Source organism: Rhinolophus ferrumequinum, chromosome 16 (assembly GCF_004115265.2).
Source record: "Rhinolophus ferrumequinum isolate MPI-CBG mRhiFer1 chromosome 16, mRhiFer1_v1.p, whole genome shotgun sequence".
Lineage (NCBI taxonomy): Eukaryota > Metazoa > Chordata > Mammalia > Chiroptera > Rhinolophidae > Rhinolophus > Rhinolophus ferrumequinum.
In genome coordinates, this window is record NC_046299.1 from 383991 (window position 1) to 404178 (window position 20188).

Here is a 20188-nt window from a genome sequence, read left to right on the forward strand (position 1 = left end):
TGTGGTCACAGCCTGACCAGAGAGCCAAGGCAAAGGGCAGGGCTGGAGCCGGCTCCCAGGTGAGGGCCTTTGCCAGGAGCTGTGGGCCTGTGCCCGGCACACGCAGGGGGTCCCTGTATATGTCACCTTGTCTCAGCATCTGCTCCTCTGGGGACAAGAGGCCGTGGACAGCAGGTGGATCAGGGCCTCTCTGTGGCCCACCATTTCCATTAGAAAGAGGGACGGGACCCAGGATGAAATGGTAGGAGGAGAAGTGGTTGGTTTGGCCAGCAGACAGAAGTGCCAGCGTCTCAGCATCTCATCTCCAGCACTGCACTGCTGGCCACCACCAAGATTTGGTGTCCGTGATTATCTAGCTGACAATGAACTCAGGCCAGTTAGGGTTTCTGAGTTTCAGTGCCACAGGTCTTTTCTAAGCCGGTTTAATGTCTTAAATAGAGCATTTGTTTGAGTCCCTCTGTATGTGTTTACAGCTAGTAATTAGCAAGCCCTCTAGAGCGATCTGGAAAATTTAACTTTGAAACCCAAGCGCCTGCCTCCCACAGCACTAGGCTGCCCACATCCTGCCTTTTCTGATGCATTAACTGTGCTCTGGGATGCAGCTTTCCAGGTCAGGCTCGGCCAGGCGTCTGAGGCACCAAAAGAGAGAGTGGGGACAGCAGAGTGGGTCAGTTTCTCCCTCTTCTGCAGGGTTTGCACTGTGGCCTGAGAAGGCTTCCTGCAGAAAGAGCCCAGGAGCCGTCCTGCCGCTGAGCAGGGTCCCCAGAGTTGGCACGCGCTGCAGGCTGGACGGAGGGACGGGCAAGTGCCCTCCACCCCTCCTGTCATCCAGGTGTAAGTGCATCGGTGCTGATGCATTTTTCAAGAAGAGAAACCAGCAGCAGACCTCAAATAATAGGAAAGTACTTAGTGCGCTTATCCGAAAGGGCAGGACAGATTGCAGTTAGGGTGTGATTACATGCAGCTGAATGGGAAATTGGCCTCTGAGCTTGAACAAAGCCACAGCAAGAAGGTCCGTTTGACTCTGAAGTAGCTTCCCTTTGGCTGACTGCTATGGCCTAAATGTGTGTCTCTCAATTCCTATAGTGGAGCTCTAACCCCAAGGCGATGATGGGAGGTGAGCAGGTCTGAGGGAGAGCCCCAGGCTGGGGTCAGTGCCCCTGGGAGCCCCCCTTCTGCCAGGTGAGGACAGGGAGTGTCCTTCCCTGGCCACGCAGGTGTCTGATCTCAGACCTCCAGCCTCTGGAACTGGAGAAAGAAATGTCTGTTGTTTACAAGGCCCCAGTCTGTGGTGTCTGTTTTTTTTTTTTTAATTTTATTGGGAAATACTGGGGAATAGCGTGCTTCTCCAGGGCCCATCAGCTCCAAGTCGTTGTCCTTCAATCTAGTTGTGGAGAGTGCAGCTCAGCTCCAAGTCCAGTTGCTGTTTTCAATCTTTAGTTGCAGGGGGCACAGCCCACAATCCCATGTGGGAATCAAACCAGAAACCTTGTTGTTGAGAGCTCCTTATCTAACCGACTGAGCCATCTAGCTGCCCTGTGGGGTCTGTTTTAACAGTCCAAACTAAGACTTTAACGGAGGGAGGGGAAGATGTGGAAAGGTCTGTCTACTCAGACACCCTCCCCGAAGGGGGCTGACTGGTGGGGTTCGGAGGGGACGCCCCACAGTGTGCAGCCCGGCCCACCCGAAACGGCGGCTGTGCACGTGCAATACTACCCCAGCCACGTCGGCAAGTGCCCACAGAGCGGCTGTGCTGGGGGACCCGGCTCACTCAGTTATACGGTGGTATCTCCCACGGTGATAAGATGGCAGGCAAACTGGAGCCGTGGGGAGAGCGGTTTGAGTGGAAGCTAAAGAGAATTCAGGGCACAAAGTCCTGAGCATGTTCACCATCTTTCGGGAGTTGTGCTCCTGTCTTGTGGAGAGGGGTCAGCTCAGAGTACGTGACATTCGGCCCTCTTCCTTCTCCTTCAGTATTTCTCAACCAATCTCTTTCTCCCACTATCTTCTCTCTTCTGTCACCCACAGCTGGAGTGAGCAGAGCCTGCAGACTCGCTGGGAAAAGGCTGCTTGGCCGTGCAGGAGACAGGGAGCCTGGGGCCTGTCTACTCTCTGGTGGCCTGTGACTGGCGTCCGGGAACCTGGCTCTGGAGCGTCCTCACGTGGCTGACGGATAGGCTGTTGTGTGTGCTGGGCCCACAGCAGGATGTGGGACACCTGCTTTCCTTTGGGGATCTGAGGGTCAGCAGCTGTGGTGGCTGAGCTGGCAGGGCTGCTTGTGTGGCCAGTCCCACTAAAGCCCTGTCCAAGCAATCAGCCACGTCCCTGGGCGGAAGCCCTGTGTGTGTCTTCCTTCTGGAGGGAGGGGCCAGCTGTGCATGGGTCCTCCATGTGGGGGCGTTGACACTCGTGTGGCTGTTCCAGTGGTGCCCCAGGCCCCGCCCCACAAAGACCCTGCCGGCAAACCCAGCACCTGGCCTCCACTTGCTCCAGCCGGCTTGGTCTGCTTTCAAACTCAGTGAAGTGACCCTCGCCTTTACCCTGGTCGTGCCCTGTATGGCCCTTCGTGGCACGTGATGACACCCTCCCACCAGTATAATAAACCTCTTCCTTTGAAACCTCGGTTTCATTTCCTCCGTGGCCTGCCCCGGTGTGACTGCCGCAGGACCTTCCCGGCTAGGGGACAGCATTGGGGAGTCTTGCTGGAATCTTCCAGACCCAGTCCTGTGAGTGAGTCGGGCGGCATGAGGCCCTCGGACGGCCCACAGTGGTGGTCAAGCCTGCTGGCCACTCACACTCAATCAGGTGCTGTCCTCCCACATCCAGCTTAAGTTCCGCTCTGACGCTGTTCATTCGAGGACAGTTTAGAAAATATTTACCAAATTTCTGTCATTTCTCCATTCACAGTTTCAACACTTAATGCGTAGGAGCTGTGTGTCCAGCTCTGAGATACAGAGAGAGAAACAGCTTTTCCCTTCCACCCATGGGGACAGAGCAAAGATCTGCAGTGACACATTCTTGGACAGGTGCCAACCACAAGCCATGGGGTCAGGAGGACGGCTGGTGGTGCTTGAGAGTCTGGTGGGCTGTCCAGCAGAGTAGGCTGGCCCAGGGACTCAGGCTGGCATTCTGGACAGAGGAAGTCACTTTGAGGCTGGGGAGCAGGTGTCCGTCCCCACAGCAGAGTGCCAGGGACGAGGGCTGTGGCCAGACCTCAGGGGCCAATGGGGGGCCCTGCATGCATTCGGAGGTGGAGACACAGTCAGGCTTCCACGTTAGGTGGAAATTCTGGAGGAGGAGTGGCGGCCAGACGGAAGGGTGCCGAGCATGGAGCTGGAAGCCAGCGGGGGAGGGTAAGTCCTCGCCAGGGCAATTAGGCAAGAAAAAGAAATATAAGCCATCCAGATTGGAAAGGAAGAAGTAAAGCTATCCGTATGTGCACATGACACGATCTTAAAGAGGCTGCAAGAAAGCCCCTACAGCTGATACATTCAGCAAAGCTGCAGGACCGATCAACCCGCGAAAACCACTCGTATGACTAGGCATAAACAACAAACAATCTGAAAAGGAAACTAAGGAGGCAGTCCATTCACAATCGCACCAAAAGTACTTAGGAAACAACTGAACCGAGGAAGTGGGGCTTGTGCCCTGAAAACCATAAAAGTTTGCTGAAATAACTGAAGACCTAAACTAACCCCTGTCACAGGTTGGATTCTGTTAGTGCTACAATGTAAGTGCTTCTGAAAGTGCTCAGTCAATGCAGCTCATCAAAGTCCCAGCGGCCGTGAGTGGCTGTTTGCAGAAGTGGAAAAGCTGACCCTAATATTCACATGGACCCTGATTTGCCAAAACCACTGTGAAAGAGAAGACCCATCTGCCTCGCTGCTCCTTGACCCGAGGGAACTATGCCGGATGCCCCAGGTCGGGGGGCTCAGTGGGGCGGCCTCTGCGCCAAGACAGGACTCACCCAACGCTGGCCCGGCCACATCAACCCCGTGCTCATACAGAAAGGAGCCACACCTGAAATGTTCAGCCACCCCGGGCCATGCGGACTTTCGTGGCCACAGTTCCCTTGAACTCTCTGGAATGGGCTTCGTTTTCCCCAAAGCTGAGAAGAGGGGCCTCTTGAGAGACCCCAGCACGGCACTTCCAGGAAAGGGAGGGCTCTCAAAGTCCCACAGGCTGACTCCTCCAGGAGCAGCCCCCTCAGTGGCTGCAAAGGTGGCAAGTGTCATCTGTGTGGCCAACTGGTCGCCAGGGTCAATGTGAGAAATTAGATAATCGGCCACTGGTTTCTCGAAGCATTGAGTGCTCCGAGTTCACAGCTGCTTGCTTCTCATTTCTCATCAGAAAACTAAGTGCAGAGCTGGGCCAGGAGGACACGGCTCCTTCCAGCACAGACACGAGCTCCGGTCGAGGCCCCACCGGCTTGAGGCCTGTTGGTGCTGGTGAAGCACCAGGCAGCTTCCCAGTCTTGGGGTCAGTGTCACGGACGCAGACAAAAGGGTGCCTGTTGTGGGGCCAGAGGGAAGAGCCATCTCTGAATAGGGATGCCTCTGGGTCAAGCTGGAGGAGGAGCTGCTGGGCCCGCGATGTGGATAGCCGACCCTGAGCCCCAGGGGTCTGGGAGAAAAGGCTTGGGCCCCTGACCCGCTCGCCCAGCCTTTGGGGTGGTCACTGCAGCTTCTGGTCTCCTTGGGGAAGGCCCAGCATGTGGGCCGCCAAACCCAGGCCAGACCGGGTACACAGAGGCAGAGGGGAGGCCCATGGCTGAGACCTGAGTGGACACCCCCCATGTCTGCACCCACGGAGAGTGTGTACACAGAGCTGGGCCCCCCAACTCTGCACCCACAGAGGGTGCGTACACGGAGCTGGACGTGCTGGTGGTCGCGGAAGCTACTGGAGTCACAGCACCATGTGTCCCCACATCCAGGGTTTTTAGTATAAAAGGAGGGGGACTCAGAGGGAGGGGGTGGTAGAGGGATCTCTAGGCAGCCCAAGAGGAACCGCAAGTTCCAGAGCGACCTGTGGGTGTGGCCCAGGCCTGCGCCCCCAGAGCCAGCAGCACCTGGGCGTGTGGTTTGGTCGCCCACATTTTGAAGCCACCAGAGAGAGAAGAGCCACCGCCTCCATTTCCTTCTTCAAAAAACCCGGCAACTCGCTGCTCGATGAATCGGTCACAGAGCAGGAGGTGCATTTTGAGAGCGACTTTTAAACCGGTGACGGGGGCTCCCTGGTAGGAGACATGAGATAACGAGACCCTGCCCCCGGCCGTGTGGGTGGCATAAGCACCACAGCCTGGTTCCACATAGCAACATCTGCTCAGATCTGAAAACCCAACAGTGCTGGGAAAGCTCGGGTAGAGGGCACCTTGGTCACCCAAACAACGCAGGGCATTGTTTCATCTGCCTCCAAAATACTTCTCACAACTTCTAGGCACCGGACGTGTTGCCAGATGGCCCTTTCTATTAGGAGCTAGACGGAGCTCAGTCTGAGTGCTGGACATCCACGGTCCCCTTTGCATGGGCCACAACCTCATAGGGACCCCCAACCACCCTTCACAGGACCACCTGCCCCCCTGAAGCCTCTCGTCCTGAGGAAGTCACAGGACGACTGGCTGGAACGGGGGTGTCACGCGGGGTCTCTCCTCCTGCTCCCCACACAAGAACGCAGGACATGGTGAGGCCAAAAAGGAACACCCACGGAGCCATAGAAAGGGGAATCACACCACTATTCTCGCTGGCAGCTGGGTTGGAGACACAGGAAGCAGGAGCCACACAATCTGCAGCCTGCCGTCCGCTTCCCTGCCAACCCACCTCACTTGCTAACTGCAATCCGCGCCTCTCTGCAGCCTGCACTCCACAATCCGCCCTTGCTGGCTCAGCCACAGCAGTTATATCAGTGGCCAATGGCTAACCCGTAACAGCTGATGGCCAACTAGTCACAGCTGATGGCCCTCTACTGCCCAAGCCAGCACCTTTCCACGTGAGGCCGAGAGCCTGGAAACTGCACTCCTGGCTCTGTCCCCACAGGGGGCCGTTTTCCAAACCCACAGGCAACCCCAGACCGAAGGCCCACCCACAGTCACCTTGAATCAGCAACAGAACTACCTTGGTTTCCCAGCTAAGCAGCAGGTGCCTTAGATCAGAGACCAGTGAACAACAACCCACACCTGGGTCTTGCTGACCCCCACGGGAGCCATCTCCACCATAGCCCACCATCGCCTGGAGCTCAGCAGCACTGGAGGGATACTCTGGCTCCCTCAGACTGCAGGCCAGCTGCAGCCCCCAGCACCCTCCCTCAGCACCCTTCCCCCTGCACCCTCCTTCTGCACCCCCCTTTACCCCTCCCCCTGCACCCTCCCCCTGCACCCCTTTCCCCAGCATCCTGCCCCACGCCTGGCCACCCGTGTGGATTGCATCATCCTTGGGCCCCAAGTTTCCCTGTGAGCCACTTTGCGGAGCCGGCTGCAGGTGAAAGGCTGGGGCTTTCACAGCTGGGGGGGGGGGGAGCTTGGGTACCTGAGCAGGGGCTGCTGGGCGTAGGGCTGCTGGTCAGCGCCAGGGCAGGGCGGGGTCTTCTTGGTCACCTGCTTGTAGATGTTCCGGGCAGTGACTGCGATCCACAGCATGGTGGACAGCGTGGAGTAGTGCAGCACGATTCCCACCTGGGGGGAGAGGCCCGTCAGCCCCCGCCCTCCCAACCACTCACCCCCAGAGCCAGTCTACGCCCTCCCACACCTGCTCATCCTCAGGGGACAGCTCAGCAGTGACAGGAAACGAGGCTCCAGGAGGCACTGGGCTTCTTGGGTCAGGCAGACGCCACACGCACAGGGGCCTCGGAGCTCAAGGGAGTCGCCTGGGCTGCAAAGAGCCTGGAAGCTTTGCTCTCCTGCAGAGGGGTGGGGGCGGGGAGCCCGACGCCTATTCCAGAGGCGTCCCTGGGCGTGGCCTCTGGGGCTGGCTACATACGTGGCCCTGAGTGGCTTGCACACTGTCCCACACGTGGGCCCATGTGCACACGTGCCTGTGGTTGGACCCTAGAGCTCCAGGGAGCTCGTCTACTGGACCCTCCCCACACAGGTGCCACCAAGTGCACGGAGGGCAGCAGGGGCCTGCCAGGTGCCAGTATTTGCCTGTGAGATAAAGCACCTTCTGGATCACATAGTCAAGTCCGCTCCCTGAGAGTCAGGGCTGCTCCCAGCTACGGAGAGAGCGTGAGTCTGTCCCATTGCACGTACTTCCTACATCGCTAGTCAGCGTTCCAGTTCCACCCGCTCTGTAAACGAGGTTACCTTTGAAGTAATAACCTGACATTTTGTAAGGACAAGGAAAACATGGCTGTAATTGGAAAGGATATAAATGTTGAAAGAACACAGCTTCTCTGAATAAAGCTAGCATTACAGTGACTTATCAAATCCACAGCTCAGTTCCTACTGCTGAGAAAGCTCCACAGTAACTGAGGAGAACTTGGCAGGGTGGGGGGAAGGCCCGGCGCTGCGTGTAGGGCTCCCCGCGTGGACATGGCCAGTCCAGCCTTTGCCTCACTTGGCCTGGGCTTCCCTTGTGTCACCAAGCACACGGCCTCACCCACCTGGCCGACAGGAGGCAGCACTGGGAACTGAGGGGACGAACTCTGTCAGAAGAGGAGGCGGCAGGGGGATCGTGTTGCTGGCCCTCAATGGAAGGATGGTCTTTCTTTTCAGGGGACAGCAGGGTGGCTGTCGTCAGGTATTAATAGAAATAGTCAGAGACGCATCCTCATAAGGAGCCTGACCCGAGGCCTCGTCTTGGGAGCTGACCAGAAGAGGGGAGCGCCATGCAGGGGCAGGTCTGAGCCTCTCCCAGACAGCACGTTTGGGGGTTTTGAGAAGGTGAAAGCAGTAGAACTCTGTCTTCCAAACACTGCCTTACGCTGCACATGTGGAGAGGTCACAGGGACAGTGCCCTGGCTTTCAGACAGGCCTCTGCCGCCATCCCAGGCTTCCAGGCCCGGGCTGCACTGCTGCCTGTTATTCCGTGAGGACAACGTAGCCGTGTGTATGTCCGTGACCACTTAGTCGTTAATGAGGCACGCGGTCAGTTTTGTTGCCATAACAACATCTGTTCTCTCCAGCATCAGGACTTTGGACCACGTCTCGTACATTGTTTCACCGTAAGGTGGAGTGGTACTTGGACAGGGGAGGTTGGCCCGAGTCCTGTGTCCAGCACCAGGGCGGTGCTGGGTGTCACTCGTCAAGGCGGGTGAGTTGGCACAGGCAGTTATGGAGACCGAGGAGCCCAGACCTGCAGTCGGCAAAGTGAAGACCCAGGCGACCGGTAGCGTAGTTCTCGCTGTGTCCAAGTCCAACGGCAGGAGACTGATGTCAGAGCCGAGACAGGCAGGCACAGAGTTCATCCTCACTCAGCCTTTTGTTCTATTTGGATGCCCAGAGGATTGGGCGAGGCCACCATTGCCAGGGAGAGCCGTCTGCTTCCCTCGTCATCCCAAACAACCTCACAGAACACTCAGAATCACGTTTGACCCGTCACATGGACACACAAAGTAGCCACCACCCTTCCTGCGCCTCCTGGCCTCTCGTGCACCAAGGGGAGGAAAGACCAGAGCTGGGCAGCCTGGCTGACACTCGGCCACAGCGACCAACGCCTCTACTGACGCCTGCAGAGCACAGGCCGGCTTTAGATAACCGTCACGGGAGAATGTCACATTGAGGGAGGCTCGCTGAGGTCGCCAGTGCTGCACTCCCACCCCCTGTACCCAGCTTCACCTGCACTCTGTGGGCTCATTCCCCTGGGTGCACTGCCCGTGCCTCCCCACTGGCAGGTGGCTCTGCACAGCGGAGGAAGGCAGTGTGAGCTTGTTCTCAGCTGCGCCACAGCACCCACAGGCCCTGATGCATTTTGGGGAATGAACGAGTGGACAAATGAATGATGCCCCGGCTACCTTCTGGAAACACCGTTGGAAGATCAGGACGACATGCCCTCCAGAGCTCAGGGCTGGCTGCCTCCAACAGTGTTCTGAGGTTGTCACCACGAGACCTGATCTCTGCAGATTTTGCCTCTCCAGACAATTCCAGGCCTTCACCAGCTCATACCCACCTCAGATCCTGGCTGCCCACCCCAGCTGAACTGGCCAGGGCTTGGGCGCCATGAAGACACCTGGCAGACACAGGACGTCTTCCAGGTTTTCGGAAGGGTGTGGGCCCCCCAGTGCTACGACCTCTGTGTGGAGGGGGGAAGCTGGCTGCACTGCCTGCGACACCCACAGGCTCTTTCCTCCCTGCTGGGCCCCGGCTCATGGGTGCTCGGGCGGAGAAGTATGGACAGAGACAGCAATCCGTCAGACACCCTGCTTCACAGCAGTGCTTACGGGCAGAGTGTACCTGGAGGTCCTGGGTGCTGGTGTCGGTTGTTCCCACACCTAGTGAAAGGTGAAAGGACGTGGGTCTGCGTCTCAGCGTGGTTTTCAGGGATGTGCTGGGCCCAGGATGGGCTTCCCGAGGGGGTGGGTGGCCCTGAACATGCACTTTCAGTAAAGTGACGTCTCCTCTATGTACAGGAGTCTGGGGAGGGTGGGCCCAGGGCACCAGGGTTCTGGAGTAGGGCGCTGTCTCACGGGGGTGGTACCTCACTTGTGGGCGGGCAGGTGTGGGGACAGGAGCTCCCAGCTGATTGACCCCCAAGGCACCCCTGCAGGAACAACCTCATGCCCCCCGGTCCCCAGGGTGAGTCACCATCCACTGCCATCTGTGCAGGTGGACAGGTTGTCTCGTGTGGGCAGATGGCCGCTGAGGTCAGAGCCAGTACACACGGGGCTTAGGGGATTGGGATGCAATAGCCCCACGGCCTTCAGTTAAAGCCTGTTGAATTCACAGCAAGCAAGGATGCAAGGAGAGCAATATGACCTCCTGGGGGTCGGCTGCCAGTGTCCCCGCCACATGGCCTAGGGAGACGTGCCCACAAAATGACAGAAACCAAACGCAAGAGTCCTTGGTGAGATGCTCCATGGTCTGTGGGGCAGCCCTCACCTGGCCCCTACCTGTGTGTTGGAGGACACTGTCCACCTGGAGGTGACTGCCCACCTGGGTGACTGTCCACCTGGGCTGACTGTCCACCTGGAGGTGACTGCCCACCTGGGGTGACTGTCCACCTGGGGTGACTGCCCACCTGGGGTGACTGTCCACCTGGAGGTAACTGCCCACCTGGGTGACTGTCCACCTGGGCTGACTGTCCACCTGGAGGTGACTGCCCACCTGGGTGACTGTCCACCTGGGGTGACTGTCCACCTGGAGGTGACTGCCCACCTGGGGTGACTGTCCACCTGGGGTGACTGCCCACCTGGGGTGACTGTCCACCTGGAGGTAACTGCCCACCTGGGTGACTGTCCACCTGGGGTGACTGTCCACCTGGAGGTGACTGCCCACGTGGCTGATTGTCCACCTGGGGTGACTATCCACCTTGGGTGACTGCCCACCTGGGGTGACTGTCCACCTTGGGTGACTGCCCACCTGGGGTGACTGTCCACCTGGAGGTGACTGCCCACGTGGCTGATTGTCCACCTGGGGTGACTATCCACCTTGGGTGACTGCCCACCTGGGGTGACTGTCCACCTGGAGGTGACTGCCCACGTGGGAGACTGTCCACCTGGGGTGACTGTCCACCTTGGGTGACTGCCCACCTGGGGTGACTGTCTACCTGGAGGTGACTGCCCACCTGGGTGACTGTCCACCTGGGGTGACTGCCCACCTGGGGTGACTGTCTACCTGGAGATGAGCCAGGGACATGAGCAGATGGGCTGGGCAAGAGGCTGGACAGAGGGGAGTAGGGAGGGGCCTCGGGAGTGGCTGCAATGGCCGAGCTCCTCTCCTCACTCCAGTTTGTGGAAGGGCGTCTTCTGAGTTCTGAGTGGCTGCCTGGCAGTGCTCCGGTGATAGCATCTGCTGCCTGATCAGGAGTCTCAGCCTCAGTGTCCATGGACGGTTACCTGGACAGGGGTAGCAGGTGGCCCCATCCTCCCCCTGCCTTGGAGCCAGCTGGTGCAATTGAAAAGTAACTTGTTTACATGATGGAGTGCTGGGCAAAGCCACAGACTCACCGGGTCTGCAGCAGACGTGCTGGCCTTTTAACCACCGCCCTCGAGACACAGCTGAGCTCACACTCGAGTGTGATTTCATGGCAGTTACCACACGTGTTCCCTTAGGGAGGAGCGTGGAGGGCCCTTCACTTGTGTACAAAGTGATGCCGTGTGCAGCACTCACCGCCTGGCACAGTGTCCGGTACTTGGTGCGGTTGATGCCGCCGGCGAACGCCGTGAAGGTCAGGGCCGCGTGCAGGCAGAGGTTCAGGAGCGTGTGCCGGCCCTTCCTGCTGATGCGGATGGCGCTGCGGGAAACATGGTTTCCGTCAGGACAGGCACCTCAGCCAGGGGACACCCAAGGACAGGGTCACGGGAAGGCGGACAGACCGCCGAGTACACACTCTCGCGGGGCTGTGGGTGGTTTGGCGTGAAGTCGCCCTGGGACACTCGGCTGTAAGGGGTTTGGGGAGAGCTCAAACACGCTGGTCACTGACAGTGGGGACACGTGAGGCCTGTCCAGTCACAGAGACAGAGGGGCGGAAACTCCGGCTCATGCCTCCGGCTCCCCAGGACAGGCTCTCTCTGCCTTCTCTGAGCAGGAGTCTAACACCTTGAGAGGAGGTGTGACTGTGACCCATAAGATGACCCCTAGCGCCACACCTGTCCCTGGACTCAGACGTGGCCAATGGCTGTGACCACACCGTGACCCTGCCTAGCTCCTGGCTGCAGCCACAGTGCCCCAGCTGTGACGGTGGCCGTGCGTGCACAAGCCTCTTCCTCTGACTGTGGTCTAGGCGTTGCCCAGGACTTATACTGGGGGTTTGTCCCTGAGTGTGGCCAGGACCCCTCCCCACATTTCCCAGAGCATCTTCAAGTGAGGGGGACACTCCCAGGTCATCTCCCCTCTCCAAGGCAGAGGTGGCCAGGAACCAGCTCAGTAGAAAACCAACTAGACTTCCTTTTCTAGGAAAAAAGGCGCAATGCACAGGTGAGTTAGGGTCTGCTTGCTGCTTTAACTTCCTTGGACGTGGGCTCCCAGGCACCCGAACTCACTCTACGTCGTTGGGGGAAGAACTCTCACCCACTTGGTAGGAACATAGAGGCCGGAATGAGGGCCACGGCTGTCCCTGACACTCAGGCCGCCTCCAGGGCCACCCGGGTGCTGGGCGGGCTCAAGCTGGCTTGTGTGAAGGACCTTCCAGGTACTTCCTGCTACATGGTAGGAGACCCCACTTCAGGGCTTGCCTGTGCCGGTGAGAGCAGGAAGCCTCAGGGCAGAGCGGGGCCTCACCTCCGGTGCACGAGGTAGGTGATGACGGAGGCGAGCACGCACAGCAGCATGACCGCCGTGCAGGCGTACACCACCGGGTGCAGGAACTCCCCTGGGTGCTGGGGCAGAGATAGCACGGTCTTCAAATCCTGGAGGGAACACAGAGCGGGGCATGTGAGAAACGTGGCCGAAAGTCTGTGCGTGGCAGAGCTGGGGCGTCTCCCGGAGGCCCCGCCACGCCCGTGCGAGTCGTTCAGGACATTTTCTGAATCGAGGGGTTTGCTAGGTCTCAGCGAAGCAGACAACCTGCCATGGTGAGTGCTCAGGCAGGGGGAGCGCCGGCCTCGTGGGCTCCCCACCTGGGACTCTACGTTCAGTGGGTGCCCCGTGAGGTGTCTTTACGGGGCTCTGACAGCCCTTGGCCATTTCCCTCATGACTGGGTCCCATCAGTTGCTGCCGTGACAGCAGAGAGACCTCCGCATGAAAGTCCCTGGATGCCAAGGGGACCCCTCATAGTCTGATCCCCAAGGGACCTGGCCGACCATGAGGCCAGAAATAGCAGCCGGGGCTGGAACAAGCAGATGACGGGATGCGACCAAGGGAGGCCGCTGTGGTGCTGGCAGACAGCAGGGGACACCACGGCACTTCAGTCCTGACTGTCCACGGTTCGGGGTCTGCAGGGCTGGCGCGGAGGTGCGCAGAGCAGCCAACTCCTACCTGGACCACAAGCTTCGGCAGGATGCACACGCACGTGCACCCAATTCCCACTAAGCTGTGAGCTCAGGGGAAAGACGGCCATCAGATGGCACTGCCAGGTGACAGGGACCCCGGGGCTGCAGTGCCCACACAGGAGACCTAGTGGCCCTGCCTGTACCAGCCGACCAGGACGGCCATGCCTGCTGGTCCCTGAGGGAGTGTCTGTGGCCCAGGCTTGTGCAGGAAGCCGTCCTGGCCTTACAGCCGCACACAACAGCGGGCAGGGCAGCACCAGCTGTGCCCTCCATCCTGCAACAAAGACCCTTCACCTGTGAGGGATGCATTTCTGTGACAAAGGACGGAACTGCCTATTGGTGAAGAGCAGTGAAGTCACTGAATGCCATCGTTTGGGGGACATTAGCCGCTGACGTCGTAGGCTGCTAGAAGCACTCACACACCCTAACTCTGGGGCATCTGCCATCAAGCGAGGGCGGAAAGGGGATCCTGGTGGCCCCAGAGAGTTCTAAGGTTCTCCTACATTTGTCACGCTTCCTGCCAAACGCGAAACTGCGAAAGTCACTTTTCTTGGTCAAATCCTGACATTCAAATTATCTTTTCACTTGCCGTTTCTTCCACAAGTGTGTTGTGGGCAGGAGGAGAACTCCTGGGCACCAGACATGTCGCCAGGCGATTCCTGCTGGGGGTGGGGTGTTTCCCTCCCACGGCATCCACCCAGGGTCTATAACAGCCTCACTGTTCACGTACAGCCCCGCTGGCCAGAGCATGGGGGTCACGTCTGGACATGCGGTCCCCTGTGTCCAGCCCCTCCCTACTTGTCAGGGCCAGTGCTCTGGTCCTCTGCCGAAGGGTGGGGTGGGTTCCACACCTCTGGGGCCTTGCCTCCCTTCATGGACTTTCACGGTGGTGCTGTCACTGTGGTGTGAATGCCCGGGGACCTGCACTGCCCCCCAAACACCCCTGATTCTTGGTGGGGAGGGGCGTGGGGGCAGGGATGATGGCAGAGAGCAGAGCTGACGTCCTGACGGCCTGTCCGTGCGATGTGTCACAGCACATCTGTCCCCAGGATTGCGGAAGCGTCTGGCACCCAGGATCCACATCCGAGTTTACGTTGAAAAGCATCTTATCTGTCGGTTCTTATTCACGTACGCAAACCCCCTTTCTGTTAGATGAGTCACGCAGAAGCCAGATGGGTTTTCCTGCAAACACCTTGGAGCGTCCTTTCACAACACAGGCTTTCCCTGCCGCCCGCCGGTCAGCGTTCTCGTGCTGGGACGTCACCGGCCTTCAACTCTCCCTTCTCCTCCGAGGGCCCAGTTTCGAGCCTTCCGTGGAGGGCAGGCAGCCGAGGGGCCCCCGAACCCTGAGTCCTGAGAAGCTGCACCCACAGTGTATGTTTTATAAGAAACATTCGACTCCCTTTGGCCTCCTATTTTTTTCTTTCTCCAAATCAGTTATCAGCAGTGCCTTTCTACATTTTTAGAGGTGACATTTAAAATTCAAAGTAGGTAATGCAGAATGGAGATATATTTTCTATTTTAAAGTTCACACATGTACAAGCTCCTGTTGGGAGAAGGTACTTTGCAAGCTTTCCATGAGAAAATCCTCACGGTGGTGGGGTGTGTGGCCCTCAAAGCTGACTGACTGCTCCAGACATGTCCCCAGAGGCCACGGACCCAGCAGCACCCTGTGAACCAGGGCCAGTGGTCGGAGCTGGGGCCTCACGGAAGAAAGACTGGGGGGCAGGAGGGGAGGACGTGGGACGCCAGCCTTCTCGCCTCCACAGGGTCTTGGCCAGGCCTGCGGGTGGCTAGGGCACACCGGATGTCCTTCCTCCCGGCTCTGAACCAACCAAGACTGATTTCATTACAGGCTGATGTCCCTTGTCGCCTTTTCAATGATAATTGCATCTTATTGACCTGTCAACCTTCCATCAAAGTGTTCCCCCAGGAAAGGCAGAGGCAAAAGATAAGTAATTTATTCATTCGCAGCACAAATTACCCTAATTGGATGTTACATTTACATAGTTTGTTACAGTTGCCTTTGGACAGGCGTGTGGGCTGGTCGGATTCTGAAGAGCTTTGTACAGAAACACGGTGAGAAGGATCAGAGGGACGTTCCTTGTAGACCGGGGGTTACTTGCTCAAAATTGTTCATGGTAAGGGGACTGGTTAGATGGGTGACACTCCATTTGTGGGATGAAGGTAGGTTTTATAAGTGTTTAGAAATTTAAATCTCGGACTGAGTTAAAAGCAACAAACAAAAGTCACTGAAGTTCTGAAGCGTTGGCAGGATCGAGGGCCATCCTCCAGGTGCCAGCAGGGGCCCCGGCAGGTGGCTTTGGGCCCGGTTCCGACTCGGCTCAGACCACCCGCAGTCCCACCCTCTCGGCCCCTCTGCCCCCCACCTGGCACTGCCCTGAGCCAGCTCTCCCGGCTCGCCTACAGCACCAGCTTCCTTGGTCTTCATGACGCTTCCCCCCTGCACTTTGGGGGTTTCAATTCCCTTGTTCCTTTTTTCGAATGTGGGGTGCTTCTGTGCAGAAAAGGGCTGTCCTGGGCACGTGTGTCTCGGCTCCAGGCACGGCTGGGACAGGCCTGGCCTCTCACCCTGTCCTGGCTTTGTGCCCCTGGAGGACGTGGCCAAGGATACCGTGACACCATGCTCAGCCCTGCCCTTGGCATGTGGGGCTCTGCCAGGGTCGCCATGAGAGCCCCAGCCTGCTGTCTCTGGCACCTCTAGGGCCTAGGGCACCCCCGATGCGAAGCCACCGAGTGGCCTTTGTGTCACTAGAGATTGGAGCACCCCTCATCGCGACCTGGTGCTGCGACTGTGAGCGACTGTGAGCAGCAGAGGCCGCCACCCCAGGGGCCACTCACTGAAGTCACCTCAGGCCGTAAGACTGGCTGGGAGAGCAGCGCCCCCCCGTGAGGCCAGGGCTGCCTCCCTCCCACCGGCCTCAGTCAGACCTCAGTCAGACCTCGGACTATCTGAAAGGAAACAGGAAGTGCGACGGTTTGGACAGTGCCTGCTTCCAGAGCCTGGAGACAGCTCGTTGCCCCTGGGGAGTGTGAAGGACCCAGGAGATCACAGGCCACACTCCAAGGGGCACCCTGGACCTGCCGCATTTGGGCCCCAGCCGCACAGCACAGAGACACAGCGAGACAAGCCAGCCACGTCTGCTGGGTTTCCTGACAGCTGTGATGACGAGAAGGGGATCTGCTGGCCTGGGCTTCAGATGCTGGAGTCTGGGCTGCCGCGTGGCCACAGGCCTCCGAGACCCTGCCCAGCGCCGGAGGCAGACAGAAGCACAGGCCTGCCTGGGACTCAGCACAATTCAGCTTCCGCATGTGGCCGCAGATGCCACTTTCCCCAAAGGATCTAAAAGGTGGCTTGCTGACCTCAGGTGGCAGGCACCCCATGGCTGGGGCTCCAGGCTTCCCTCCCACACCCCCCGCGACCCTGCGGTGAACTTGCCTGCACGTCAACACCACACGTCTTGTCTACACAGGAGACTCAGACACACATAGCAAAGTGCTCGCACCAGAGTTGCCACCCAGCACATGAGGCTGGCACTCCACTCCTTCCAGAAACGCGGCCCAGTGCACCGTCATTTAGGAAGGACAAAACCCCAACACACTGCTGAAACCAGGCTCTCCGGGCAGTGCTCGCCTGGCTGGTTTTCGGTCTTGGGCCGGCCAGCACAGCGTGCAGACCTGTTGGCCTCAAACAGAGCGGGGCGTGTACAGAACGAGCACAGCGCAGACAGAAGGCATGTTCTCAGCTTCAGGGAGACCGTGCAGTTGGCGTGGAAGGGCTGACGAGTCAGGGTGGGGCGGCACAGAAGGGGCAGCTGGCCGCCTGCGAGGCCTGAGGGGCGGGCCCGGCCCCACCTTCTGTGGCACCTCTCAGCTCGCCCTTCCTCTGCCAGTGGGACCTGTCATGTTCCACTGCAAATGGGGATCTAGATTTGAGGATGAGAAGCTTTGAGTGCTGCCACCCTGGAGGTTGTGGCCATGCTGGGTGTGGCATCTGTGGGCAACAAGTGCTCTGTTGAGCTGGGGGGCCGGGCCAGCTGCCGTCCTCTCTGAGGAATGGCCTGTGCCCAGGACACGCAGCCTCTCGGACGTCTTAGAGGCAGGTTGCTGCCATCCTTCCAGCCTCCAAGACCCTAGTGGAGCAGCTTTGCGAATGATGCTGGTTTTTGGCAAAAAGCATCTCTCCTGTTTGGACATTTCCAACCAAGAAGAAAATGAACCAGGGACTCAGATGGACTAGTCCTTACGAAGCAGACAACCGGGTCTGCATGAGGACACATTGTCGGCATCTGTGCCATGGCCACTGCCGGCCACACTGTCCTATGGCCATCAGCAGTCCCTGCACGCGCCCTGCCACTGTCCCTTACAAACACACACAATGCATTATTCACTCAGCCGTCAACCCTCCGGAGTCCCAATCGGCAGCAGCCACCATGAGGAGCCCGCACAGCCCCCTTTTCCAGTGAGACACACTCCCCGTTTGCTGCACGTGCTGCCGAAGCCCACCATGGCGCCCTCCTGTTCTGCCAACTTTCTGAGGGGAAGGGCTTCCAGGGAACAGCCGTCTGCCAGGCGCAGGACAGAGTGGAAGGGACCCCAGCCCAAGGCCATGGATCCGCCTGAGATGGGGGCACAGGGCAGACTCTGCTCTGCTGATGAAGTGATTCAACATTGCGGCAGCTGTCAGCTAATTAGTGTGAGCCACATGAGCAAGCAGGAGACGGCGGCCGGCAGTCGGAGACCCGCCTCCCTCCAGCCCCGCCGCCGCCCCACAGGACCCCTGCCCCCAAAGGCGAGCATGTGCCCACTGCCTGCTAACTGCCCAGGAGACAACTCGCTTTTCCTGCCTGGAACCTCGGTGACTGGGTGGCCGCCCTTGGCGTGGCCCCTGCTGGGCCCCAAGCTGTGTGTCAGGTGTGGACTCACCATGAGCGCTGCGAAGTTGTGGGAGGGTCAGTGCTGGGTGGGTGACGGGGGGTCGCTGGCCACCGCCTACGTGGCGCCTTTCTCCCTGCCAGCCTCCATGGAGGTCCAGAGGTCAAGGTCCCAAACAGCAGCCAGAGTCCAGCCCCAGACCACGGGCCTCGAGGCTGCACCCACCTGTGAAGACAGGGCTGGTCAGGGCAGGGGTCCGCCCGCTGCCTGCAGCCCCCTGCAACTCTGAGAACTCTGTTCTCAGCCCAGCTGCCTGTGGGACTGTCTGGCTCGGGCCTGTGCTCTGCCGGGGACGACCGGGACTTGGGGAGCCTCCATGGCCCTGGTGGAGGCAGAGACAGCCAGACTGCCCTCCGGGGAGCTCTTCCTTCTCCATATTTAAAAACCAACCTCTGCGTGTCATCCAGGCACAGGAAACTGAAGTCGACCGTTTCGGCTGCCTGTCATTTTAAGTCAAGAGAATCAAATAAACCTTGAATTAACCTCCCAGAGAACAGCCAGCCCTGGGCAGGCGGAACCTTCCGCTGTCTGGATGCGGCCGACCTCGGGCAGCCGTTTTCCCCACAGACAAGGATTTCGGCGGGGGCTCCGTGCCCTCGGCTTGACCCAAAGTTGATCAGAACCTGCATTTCCAAGAGCGGGATTCACCTCAGCCTGTTGGCACTGACGTCCGCCAAATGGCAGTGAATGGACGCTGCGGCCAGACGTTGCAACCTGGCCTCCCCCGTCCTCCTGCTTCCCCACCTGGGCCACCCCCGCCCCAGACCCCACTGAAACGCTGCCCAACTTCTCACCTATTTTGGCAGAAACAGCTGGAGTGGCAACAGTGCTGTGCTTCCCCTTGCCGGCGGGATGTGGCGAGCTCTCTGTGCCGGGCAGAAGTCCCCCATCCCGGGAGCCGTGGCTGGGGCTTGCAAGTGGAGTTGTCAACAGATTGCAAGCCTGCAGCCGGGTGAGTCACAGCCAGCGCCTGCAGACATGCAATGCAATTCTCAGCAGGCAGCTTTCAGAACTCGGCGACGGCTGCCAGCCGCCTCTGCGCCTGCTTCCGAGGGCGAGGGCGACAGCCAGGACCACGGCCGGCGGGAAGCAGGAGCCGTAACCATGGGGATGGGGGAGGCCGCCGGTGCGGGGCCGCTCCCTGCGGCAGGCTGGGAATGGTTCTTCCCGCGCCCATCACACTGCAGAGCGATTTAAAGAGACAACCGGCCAGGTTTTGCCTTCGCTTCCAGCCGAGTAGGACAACTCACGTTAACACATCTCTGTGAGAGGAGGCAGGGGGAGGACTGGTGATTTTATTTTTAAAGGAAACCCCTGTCGGTTGAGGGCTCTAAGCACAGAAATGTGAACACGGAAATTGATTTTGGAGGAATTTTCATAGTGCTGGCGTGAAAAGAAAACATCACGGACCCAAATGTGTCCACGGAACTGAACCCACAATGCGTCCCTTCCAGCATGAGTCAGCAGGCTGGTCCTGCAGGTGTGGACTGAGGGGCCAGGCAGGAGGACACCCATCCAGGTCTCAGCCCCCAGCCCCGCACAGAGGAGGGGAGGGCGTGGGGAGGCGGGGGGCGGAGCCCCGTCTGTGCGTCCAGCTCAGTTCTCCAGGGCATGTGCAGGTGGGGGTCTGGGCTCAGCTCCCCTGAACCTGGGGGGACCCCACTGCTCTTCCCTTTAGTCTCGAAGGCTGTGACGCTGGCACCTAGGGTCCCCAGGTCCCTGCTGTCCCCAGATTTTGAGGGGCCTGAGCCTGTACTACGGGGGGGGGGTGCCATTAAGAAGAAAGGAACTAGATAGAGGGCTCTGCAGCTCTGGCTTCGTTGGTTTCATGGCACCTTGTCTCTGAGTGGCGTGTTCCCGGTGCTCCTCTGTGGGACACTGCGATGAGCTTAGATCTCAGATGAGAGCACCAACCCCGAAGGGTGAAGTGACTTTCCAGGAGCAGAGGGAGTAGTTCTCAGAGCTGGTCCAGACCCACCTGGTCCCCCAGGATTGCTCCCCAGGCCTGGAGGGAGGCTTCGGAGCTCCCTGGCAGCCTGGGCCAGTGGTCCTGGGCTGGAGGGACAAGGACAGAGGTGGAAAGACCGAGGGGGGGTCCTGCCCAGACTCCCCCAGGCTGGGGTGGTCTCCACAGCACTTGTGCCCTGATGTCCT

General features: G+C 59.1%; 1 protein-coding gene across 3 annotated transcripts in view; it reads right to left on the bottom strand.

Moving 5' to 3' along the window:
• ADGRA1 (adhesion G protein-coupled receptor A1) overlaps positions 1-19113 on the bottom strand; it is a 29703-nt gene extending 10590 nt beyond the window's left edge. The window contains exons 1-5 of one of the 3 annotated variants that reach the window (XM_033129682.1): positions 18829-19113; positions 18026-18199; positions 12368-12495; positions 11258-11381; positions 6522-6667 (exon numbers count right to left, since the gene is read on the bottom strand). In XM_033129682.1, the coding sequence (XP_032985573.1) occupies positions 6522-6667; positions 11258-11381; positions 12368-12495; positions 18026-18028 (401 nt within the window). In that variant the 5' untranslated portion in view covers positions 18029-18199; positions 18829-19113. Of the gene's footprint in view, positions 1-6521; positions 6668-6740; positions 8932-11257; positions 11382-12367; positions 12496-18025; positions 18200-18828 lie in introns of those variants that run through there. The other 2 variants (XM_033129683.1, XM_033129685.1) reach the window with 2 other exon arrangements.
• Between the last annotated feature and the right edge of the window lie 1075 nt (positions 19114-20188).